Genomic DNA, 10,953 nt, shown 5'->3' with positions numbered 1-10,953 from the left:
TGAAATATCAAGTTTTGTTCTAAATAATCAAAAGAAGATTAATTAAACGAAAAAAAAAAAAAAAAAAAAAAAACTTAAACTAATTTTTTTTAAATGAAAAAAAAATGATTTTTGAAGTTCATGATTTATAATCTTTGACGCTCAACTTTAAATGCTTTGTATTTAGTCGGGCTAATTATTTGACCAAAGTTTATGTTAAATTTTATATTGTATTTAATTTTTTAATACTCCATATATTTTAACATATTGGTAGGTTTAAAAATTATGCCAACTCTGATTGGGATGAGGTTCGAACCTAAGACCTTTCTTAACACAGAGCTCTGTGCCGGAGGAGACTGGACTTTGGCTTAAGGTTGGTGAGTGGTCCATACCAAACCTCTCACTTACTTTTTGTAGAGGACCTTGGCGATATAAGGTTGGATATCGGTTGGATTGTGCACGTCGTTCCCACTAGTGTGGCTCGGCTATAGGCCTTTGTAAAATAAGAGGTGAACTCCCCACTTTGGATTGCATGCTTGACTAGTGGTGTATAGAGTGAGTCACCATGTTTTGTTTAAATGTTTTTACCTTCTTAAGGAGACAATTTTCTTAAATATTCCAAGAATTGTTGACAGGTGCATGATTCACACATTTTTGAAATAATTCAAGGGATTCCATTCTGATAATAGTCTAGCACTTGTTCTTAAAGAGAAACATTTGGTAAACCGAAAGTTTTTATTCAAAGGCATATTTTGAGCTTATCAGTTCTTAATTGTGAAATTGCTTGGGGACAAGCAAACTAAAGTGTAGAAACTTGTGATAAGCCTCAAAATATGCTAGTTTTTAGTAGCCTTTTATAGGTCTTCGTCTCCTGCCATGGAGACGAAGAGACCTTCGTCTCCTGGCCATGGAGACGAAGAGACCTTCGTCTCCTGGCCATGGAGACGAAGGCAGGAGACAGGAGACGAAGGTCTTCGTCTCCTGCCATGGAGACGAAGGACGGCCAAAGACGATTTCGTCTCCGGCCGTTCTTTTTTTTTTTAATTAATTTTTTGTTTAAAATTATTTTAAAAAATTTTTTAAAATCTGCAACCTATATGGTGGTTAAACAGGTCATTTTAGACCTAACTGCATAAATTTGTGTAGTTCGGAAATTGATGGTTTTATTGGGACCGGGTCCACCATAAATCGGATACAGGGGTACAGAACGGGGGTAGGGCGCTAGGCTCAGAACAATGCGTACAAAAGCCCGAGGTACAGGCCCACAGGATCCAGGTAGCTGGGTTGAGAGTACAAACCAGCTACTTGTAGAAATCGAATCCAGGTAGCTGGGTTGAGAGTACAAACCAGCTAGAGACCACTAGACCATAGTGCCTGTCGTGTCTGAGTTTCCCTTAGCCAAAGATCCAGGGCCCCTATTTATAGCCTGCCTCCTCCCTTCCCAAACATTCACGTGTCCCATGTGCTCAGACCCACTCCCTCATTTCCCGTACACCAATCCACACGTTCACCATACTCCCGGAATTCCCGCGCCTCCGACACCCTGCACATGCCGCCCCCGGTCCACCATGCTCGGCGCACCCGCCCGCCCCCTGCGCGCGGATGCCGTCCGACACCCTGGTGCGCCGGAGCGCCGAGGCCGCGCTGAGCCGTGCTCCGGGCGCGCTAGGTTTGCCACCGCCGGCCGGGGCAGCACCCTGGCCGACAACCTCTCCGGTCACCGGTGCCGGCCCCATGCCCAGGGCCGGCCATGACCACCCCAGCACGCCGGGGCGCTAGGGTCGCGCTGGAGCCGGCGGCCAGTCCTGGCCACCCAAGCCCGGTCCTCCTGTCCTCCTCTCTCGGCCCAATAATGTAAGCCCACTATGTTCATGGCTCACCTGCAATATCCCCATCAGGAACCTAATTGCATCTTTTTTTAGTTCGATGGCCTAATTGTAATTTGTTGTGCAGTTAAGTGGCCTATTTGACCCTTATTCCTAATAATTATAATATTATATATTATATGTTATATATAATAATAAACAGAATTAGAAATAATAGTATAACAGTGAAATTAATTTTAAAAGTAATTAATTACAATATGTATATTATAATTTTATTGTATATTTGCATCTTAGTTGATTAAAAAAAATATTTGAATGATATTTTATCTATTCTAGATTTTATCTATTTAATTTGTATTTGAATAAAGTAAAATAAATTTTTTTTTGTAGTTGTAATTATTAATTTAATTATTCATAGATATTATCATGTACATTGCCAAGCATCTTGTGCTTAGATGACATGCAGTGACCTCTCCCATGTGGGAGGCTATGAAATTGAGTTTCAGTGGAGACGTTGTTCACTTGTTCACTCTGTGACCTTCATTAGGTTGAGAATGTAATAGAGTCAGTTTTTAAGGAAAAAAAAAAAAAAAATATCACGTACGTTGATAAATATGGATGATAACATAGGTATAATATATGTGATGTTCATTAAAATATTTTTGTAATTCATGTAATGTTTTATTGTACTCCAATTTCCTTTGTCCTAAACAACTACGATAAATTTTAATAATGATTTATTTATTATAGCAGTACAACAATATTTATATTATGTAGGGTGTTGCTATTTGCACCACCCTTTGGTCAAAAGTATGTATAAAGTATCTTGAAATTGTAAAAAAGTGAAAACTTTCAATAATTACATAGGTGGTGTAAAATAGTCAAATGGGGTTCATTTTGCTATTTGCACCACCTTAGTCAAACCTCATTTATGAGGTGTAATTAATAATTTTTTAATTCAAAATTTAATTAAGAGAAAATTGTACTTTTTCCCCCTAAGTTATATACTTATAGTACTTTTTACCCCTGAATAATTCATGTTAGCATATTAGCCCCCTCAATTATTCTAAAAGTGACGATCCCCCCCCCCCCCCCCCCCCCCCCCCGATATATTAAATTGACATTTCTATCCTTAAAGTAAACATTTTATTTATTTTTCTTCTCTAACAAATTATTGTGTATCTGTAGGGATGACCACGGTTCGATTCTAACTGAACCGGACACTATAGCAATCGAATTAAAAGTTTCCGATTAAGGAAAAATTGTACACTTTTTCACTCTGAGTTATATAATTATAACATTTTTTTCCTCTCAGTTATTTGTTTATCCACATTTGCTCCCTCAATTATATTAAAAGTGGCAGGTTTTCTCCATTTTATGTTAGGTGAACATTTTTACCCTTAAAACTAAATATTTCATTTATTTTGTCTTCTCCAACAAATTATTGTTTATATGTACGGATGATTATGGTTCGCTTCGAACAATTTTTTATTTTATTGCCAATTCAAAATTTATTTATTTATTATAAATTCTATTTCTTATTTTTAAAATAATATAAATTCAATAATTATTTTATTTTATTTTATTTCATTTTTTCGGTTTTGAATCGTAAGTATAAGAAAATAAAGTTGTGTTGTGCCTTCACAATTTTTTTTTTGAATGCTACTAGCTCTATTACAATGTAGTATCTGTTCATATACTTTCTCAACCTACTGAAACGCAAAGAGCCAATAACGCCTCCACTGAGGCTCGAACACACAACTTTCCAAATGGAAGTCCAACCCGGGTGCCTTCACAATTAGTTATATTTGTTATACATTTTCTTAAACATTTTTAACCCTAAGAATCTAAGCTCCACTCCCAAGGTTCGAACCTATGACTATTTATTTGAAATGGTAATTGAAATGTCATCATATTACATTATAGTTGGCTTAATCATATTATATATAATAATCATATAAAAACCAATTGCGGTTAAATCAAAGTAAATGTAGATTACTAGTATATATGTCCTCTGATGAAGGTGTGCATTCCTCAAAAAGAGAAATCAAATATAATCTTAGATATAAAATCACACTCCAAAATGCTATTGGAACTTAATGGATTGTCAACTTCAATATGACTGAGAAAATCTAAGAAATCAATACTTTTTCCCCCTTTTAACTGGAATGAAGTTCGGAAGAGTAATATATAACACATGTGATTGCAAATTAAAACAAACTCCCTTCGGCTTTGCTTACGATTTAGAACCGAAAAAATAAAATATAATAAACTAATTATTAAATTTATTTTTTTAAATAAGAAATAAAATTTATAATAAATAAATACATTTTGAACTGACAATAAAAAAAAAAAAAAAATTGTTAGAATTAAACCGTGACCATCCATACATATAAACAATAATTTGTTGGAGAAGAAAAAACAGATGAAATATTTAGTTTTAAGGGTAAAAATGTCTATCAAACATAAAAGGGAGAAAATATGCCACTTTTAATATAACTATGAGGCAAATGTGGATACATGAATAATTAAGAGAGAAAAAGTGTTAAAAGCATATATCTAAGGGGAAAATGTGTCATTTATATAATAAATATTTGTTAAAAAAATAATGTTTTGACTAAAATTAATGAAGATGGTGCAAATAGCAATTTTCTATTTACACCACCTAAAAGTTATCACACCTATTAAATAGGTGGTGTAAATAGCAATTAGGTGGTGCAAATAGAATTTCTCTATTATGTAGCCAAACATATTTGGTAAAAAAAAAATGAGAAATAAGTTTTTGCCCACGAAAAACGATGCATTTTGGACGAAACTGAGGGTGCTTTTGGAATGTGTGCCGGTTGAAAATTCGAAGAGTTGGAATTTAATAGAAAAAATAATGGTGCCTTTTCGAGTGTATACATATTTACAAACTCCAAGCATATAAGCTTATTAGATGTGGGAATCACAATTTAAAGTACATTACGGCTAATCATTTCCGAGAAAACATTTTGTGTTACCACTCAAAGTCTACGAATCGGTGCTTCCAATTCTGTATAAATATATGAATCCATCATAGAACCGAAATCAAAACGTTGAGATCAGAACACCAAAGCTTACAACTTTCTAAAGAATCTTATTATTTACAAAATAAATCACCAATTACAAGGAATTTTAGTTGCTAAATACCCAAGAAAACTTTGAAGCTTTAGTAATGCAGAAAACCCCCAAATCGATACATCATACTCTCTCTCATTCACCAAGAAAAATTTCAAAAATGTGAAGAATTCCTCTTTACCATAACTCATCACTTCAATTCAGAAGTGAAGTTTGATCATATTGGTGTTTAGTTCTTCTTCAGCATCACATCTAAGCCTGCCAAAATACGAGGACAAGCAAATCAGCTTCTCGCAAAGTTATGGGTTCGGTATTGCTTAGCATATAATATATAAAATATAAACGTGCAGTTTCACTGTCAGCTTAAGCTTCTAGCTAAAACGGACCATATAATAGTATAAGCATATTCGAGATATTAGAGGTGACTTGCCTAAGAAACTGGGGTCATTTGCCTAGAAGTTCCAGATATTGGCTTCTTTCCAAACTGTTTAACCGAGGCAACGGCTCTGCTAGTCCTTACTGGTTCAGGGCCTCTGATTTCCGACGTCCCTTCCTCCGAACGCTGCATAATTTGGCGCAAAGCCTCCACCACTTGACTCATTGATGGTCGGTTTCTGGCGGTCTTGGATAAGCAGCTATCCGCGAGTTTTGCAACCTGCCTCGCGGCGTTAAGAGAATATCGACCTTGAAACCGTGGGTCGATTATCATCCTGAACTTGTTGCTATCCGCGGGGAATTGCTTAACCCAATCCAGAAGCTTCTGCTCTGAAGTCGGGCGGTTTCTTTCTATTGTTCGTCTACCTGTGAGGATTTCGTATAGAACCACTCCGAAGCTCCAGATATCACTCTTGATTGTCAAGTGCCCGGTTTCAACGTATTCTGGAGCAGCGTATCCCACTGTGCCAACGGGCTAATCGTACATATGTTTCGAAAAAACAAAAGGTTCTGATTACACAACTAGATAACCAAACAATTGAAGTTCTGTCTCGACTAAAAGGTTAAATTGATAGTCAGACTATGCAAATTTATATTTTATATATTATATGCTCAACAGACATCTAATATTCAGTACGGTTTACTTACAGCTGTAGACACATGAGTTCTGTCGCCAATTGGCCCTTCTCTTGCAAGTCCAAAGTCCGAAAGCTTGGGGTTGAAATTCTCGTCCAAGAGAACATTTGACGACTTGAAATCTCGATATATCACCTTAGCATTTTTAACACAAGAATTCAGATTGTTCAGCATTCGTGAAGTGGAACTTATTATCTTCAATTCTTTATAAATAAAACTGCACAAAATGTGAAAAAGATGTGTTTTCTAACGAGAACTAAAATAATACCTGGACTTCGAGGCCCTCGTGCAAATAGGCCATTCCTTGAGCTGCACCGAGGATAATATTTAGCCTTGTTCTCCAAGGAAGGGCGGGTATAGCTCGGCTGAAAAGATGGTCCTCTAAGCTCTTATTCGGCATATACTCGTACACCAATAGGCGCTGGATCCCCCGTTCCCCATCTGTGGCGCAGTACCCGAGAAGTTTAACGAGGTTAGGGTGCTCCAGGACAGCGAGGAACTGAACTTCTGCAACCCATTGTTTATGACCCTACATTATTATAGCTCGAATGTAAACATCATTTATCTCAAGATCCACATAGAAACCTTTATTGTCAAAGACAAAGTCCTTTGCTAGTGTCCCAACAGATGTAAATATTACGGCATTTGTTCACCAAAAGAGTTATAAGTTGAAGTGCATAAATGTTGAAAACAACCAAGAAAATACATAATCTACTCTCAAGGGAAACCAAACTACATGTTCTATTGCCATTCTTACAAGATTCATCGCAGAGCTGTGAGAAAACGAGAGTGGCATCGATGGGTAAGTTTTTTATATCTAAGAAACACAACCCGCATATTCTAGAAGGGTGGAAAAGAAATGCCACTTGAAATAGCATCTGCAAACATCTCACAAAGAATTGAATATGCCCAGGAAAGAAAAATTGAAGCATGTGCTCCATCTCAAGCAACACGTGGACCGTAGTCGCTTATAGGGTGACGAATCTAGCTGATACCAAATTGAAGCATGTGCTCCAGCTCAACTAAAAGCCTAAGCTGACAGTTAGATTGCACATTAATGGTGATATGCTCAACAAGAAATACCTTCTTTCTGGCTGTGAGTTATAGCTTTTGACGTAGTGATAAGCGCTTGATTCTAAGAAGTGGTATTAGAGCCAGCTCACGGGTTCGAATCCTCTCGAAAATCCTAACAACAAGAATTACTCACCGGTCACCAAGTCCAGCACCCTACCTCTCGAAAATCCCAACAATAAGAATTACTCCCCAGTGATTCCTAGTATATTCAGTCAGACACTCCAAAAACATAGGAAATCCAAAAAAAATATGAGCACCAAAACCTGAGAGAAGCCTACTTCTTCATTCTGGCTTATATTGGCACTAGCTAGCTCTAGACTTGTGTATTAAAATATAACTAATTTCTATGGCCACTGGGATATAATAAAGAATTCATGTCTCTGAACACGAACAAACAAACCAAACAGATAAAAAATTGATTTGATCCATAGAGATTGATTGGAATATAAAATTACCTGCAATCCCTGGGTATTGAGTTTCTTGATGGCAACAACAAGAGGATCACTCTGTCCATCAGGAGGCCTAATTGATCCCTTATATACACTCCCAAAACCACCTTCCCCAAGCTTTAAGGTTCTATGGAAATTGTTGGTTGCCTCCCTGAGGTCAGAAAGGGAGAAAGCCCTCAAATTTTGTGACTTTTCTCTGTACATTTCTGGGATTCCTCTTGGGGATGAAACAGAACCTGTTGACTTGGTGGCTCTGCTGCTGCTTGTGGTGGTTGCAGAAGAAATGTCTCCTCTGTTGCCCAGTTCTGGGGCTGACTCTCCTCTCCTTTTTGACCTTGATTTCTCCTTGAAAACGTGAAAACACTTCATCATTTTCCCCCACAGCTCCAGACCTTCAAATTGAACAAAAACCCTTTTTTTTTTTCTTGTCAAGATTCTATGAACACATGCATCTCCAGAAGCCCAACCAACCCGTTGGGTTCTCTCTCTCTCTCTCTCTCTCTCTCAAGAGTCTCAATGAATGTTTATTTAATTCGTGTATGTATGGAAGTATGGATGGGTGTGAATGCGAGGAAAATCTAGAAAGGATGACACGGAAACTAAGGTATACACAATTTATGTTTTTTCTCTCTCCATGGGTTTTTTTCTCTCGCCCTGGCGGCATGACTACAAAGAGGCCAATAAGCTGATAAGGAGTGGGGGAAGCAAAGTCAATTGTAAACTGAGACTGTTTTTTTTTTTTTTTGAAAACTGTAAACTGAGACTGTTGAAGAGCAACCAAGAAGGCAAGAACCAAGTATGAAAATCAAGAGCCACCAATTACTTAGATGGTTCTTAAGTAGTTAATTGAGTATGGGTCAGCGCACAGGGCCAAATGTCGGTGCGCACAAAGAATCTGTCTAATATTGTCTTTTAAACTATTGAGCTAAACTCGTGCGGGTGATTTTTTTTTGTATTTTTAGTCTTATGAGTATTATGACACTAATAATGTTGATCTATAATTTTTAAAACTTTTATAATTGATTCACGAGTGTCAATTTTTTTTGTTCAAATAGTCTTTCCAGTGAAATTTTCGTCAATTTTTAACCGGAAAAATTATTTCTCCTTTATAGCAAAGGTACAATGGTCTTTTTCTTTTTGCGCTAAGAAATTGGTACTCGTTGACCAATTATGCAATTTTTGAAAGTTGTGGATCAACATTGTTAGTGTCACAATACCCGTGGGACCAGAAGTGCAAAAAACTCTAAGGAGAAAACGTGATGGTAAAAAGAAAAGACCATTATACCCTTGCTATAAAGGGTAAATCATTTTTCCAGTGAAAAATTGACTACGATTTCATCGGAAGAACCATTTCCGCTAAGAAATTAATACTCGTGGACGAATTATGCAAGTTTTAAAAGTTATGAATCAACATTGTTAATACCACAATACTCATAGGACTAAAAGTGCAAAAAACTCATAGGAGATTATACTTAAAGAAGCAAAATTTAATCCTAATAGTAAGGACTTCACTTTGATGACTTTTATACTTACTAGGTAGTGATCCTCCTATACTAACTAAATAACAGTTGAGTCATCATGATTTAACAAATTTTAACTAATAAACAATTTTTGTGGGGATGAGGAATGTGGACCTCGGAGCAACGAATTTCATCTTAGAATAAGGGTCAAATAGGCCATCGAACCGCACACAATAATGCAATTAGACCACTGAACTCAAAAAAGCTACAATTAAGTCCCTAAACTAACAAATTTCAAAAAATTTGTCCAATTTACAAGTTTTCCCCCTTCTAACAGGTCACCCAATTTAAAATATTTTTTAAAAATAATTTTTTAAAAAATTAATTAAAATAAACTAAAATTATAAATTTAAAAAAAAAAAAAAAAAAAAAAAAAAAAAAAAAAAAAAAAACTTCGTCTCCGGTCATGGAGACGTGACTCTTCGTCTCCGGCCATGGAGACGAAGATACCTTCTTCGTCTCCGGCCAGAGACGAAGAAGGCTTCCTCGTCTCCGGCCGGAGACGAAGATAAGTTCTTCGTCTCCGGCAGGAGACGGGAGGTTTTCTTTTTTATTTTATTTATTTATTTATTTATTTTATTTATTATTATTTATAATTTTAGTTTATTTTAATTATTTTTTATAAAAAAATATTTTTAAAATATATTTTAAATTGGGTGACCTGTTGGAAAGGGGGGAAACTTACAAATTGGACAAATTATTTGAAATAAGTTAGTTTAGGGACTCAATTATAGTTTTTTTGAGTTCAGTGGCCTAATTGCACTATTGTGTGTAGTTCGATGGTCTATTTAACCCTTATTCCTTTCATCTTTTGCATCCAAAGTATGAAAATCAAGAATTTAATGACAAAGGCAATTGAAAGGTGAAAATTTGTTTGTGGAAAGAGAAAGACAAACAAGCAAATTGAAAAGAAAAGAGTTGAGGAAATAGGATTAGGTATTCATGTGATATCACCTGGGGGCTGGGGTTGATTTAATTTGGAAAAAGAAAATAAATAATTAATATTTTTTATTACTCCACGGAATAATAATTTGATAATTTATTATAGATTGATTCACATGATATTCCATAGATATATAATCCTATCCCTAAACAACATGTTCATATTTTACATAAGTCAATAATATGAATCTAAAAGCATTAGAATTTAGAAACCATATATATAAAACAGGCATTAACTAATCAAAATAGCAATGATTACTAATGTCAATAATCAATAAAAAATGGCGGCATGATGAAGAGCATATCCCGCTTGACAATCTCCTCTGATCAATAATAATGGATTAATGACTAATTAATTACGGAAAGGAAAACTTGAAAAAAATATTAAATAAAAAATAATGCTTTTTTCAACTCAATTTTTCTGAATTTTCAGAGGAAGAAAGAAAATGAAAAAAAAAAAAATTATGACCCTACTCTTTTTTTCTAAGTTAATTAACGAAATTAATTTTACATATATTCATCAAATATATTTTACTTCATATGTCTCATTTTATCTCTCATACTTACTATTTTTTAGTCAAACAAACTCTTTCTTTTTTGTTTATTTATATTAACATTTTTTTAATAATTTTTAATTTTAATTTTTTTTTTGTTTAAGAGTATTTTAATGTAGTTTCCAAATATATAAATTTTACATACTAATTCTAAACTTAATATTATAAAAAATTAAATTATAAATAACTTCAGTCAAATCTTGTTAACTGAACCTGACACATAAAATGAGATGGAGGGAGTAAATGTATATGTTCATTAGGGCATCCCCATCAGTGGTTTTTGGGGTAGTTTTTGAGGAGATCATGCTGAAGTGGATGAGAGAGGGAGAGGAGAGAGAAGAACCTTGGTCTTTTCCCGACAAATTATGTTGTGCAACCGTGGGCACCATGCATGGTGCACACTGTTCTGTGTTCATAATTACTGACTATATGTTCATAA

The 10,953-nt window shown here is 35.3% G+C and overlaps 1 protein-coding gene across 1 annotated transcript; it reads right to left on the bottom strand.

The window, feature by feature from the left end:
* Positions 1 to 4,903: 4,903 nt before the first annotated feature.
* On the bottom strand, positions 4,904 to 7,976 carry LOC109185417 (probable receptor-like protein kinase At5g47070). Its single transcript, XM_019335443.1, has 5 exons — positions 7,505 to 7,976; positions 6,244 to 6,504; positions 5,988 to 6,110; positions 5,335 to 5,814; positions 4,904 to 5,162 (listed from the first exon to the last, which is right to left on the bottom strand). The coding sequence occupies exons 1-4, from the start codon at positions 7,868 to 7,870 to the stop codon at positions 5,335 to 5,337; spliced, it is 1,230 nt and encodes a 409-aa protein (XP_019190988.1). The 5' UTR covers positions 7,871 to 7,976; the 3' UTR covers positions 4,904 to 5,162.
* Between the last annotated feature and the right edge of the window lie 2,977 nt (positions 7,977 to 10,953).

This window comes from Ipomoea nil, unplaced genomic scaffold (genome assembly GCF_001879475.1).
Source record: "Ipomoea nil cultivar Tokyo-kokei standard unplaced genomic scaffold, Asagao_1.1 scaffold1317, whole genome shotgun sequence".
Taxonomy (NCBI): domain Eukaryota; kingdom Viridiplantae; phylum Streptophyta; class Magnoliopsida; order Solanales; family Convolvulaceae; genus Ipomoea; species Ipomoea nil.
Note: the sequence above shows the minus strand (reverse complement) of the source record. Positions and strands in the feature narration are given on the sequence as shown.

Coding starts and splice junctions, on each gene's coding strand:
- LOC109185417 (XM_019335443.1), bottom strand. CDS start 7,870: ATGATGAAGTGTTTTCACGTTTTCAAGGAGAAATCAAGGTCAAAAAGG. Junction 6,111..6,243: donor ACGAGGGCCTCGAAGTCCAG/GTATTATTTTAG, acceptor AAAAATGCTAAG/GTGATATATCGAGATTTCAA. Junction 5,815..5,987: donor GAACTCATGTGTCTACAGCT/GTAAGTAAACCG, acceptor ATGTACGATTAG/CCCGTTGGCACAGTGGGATA.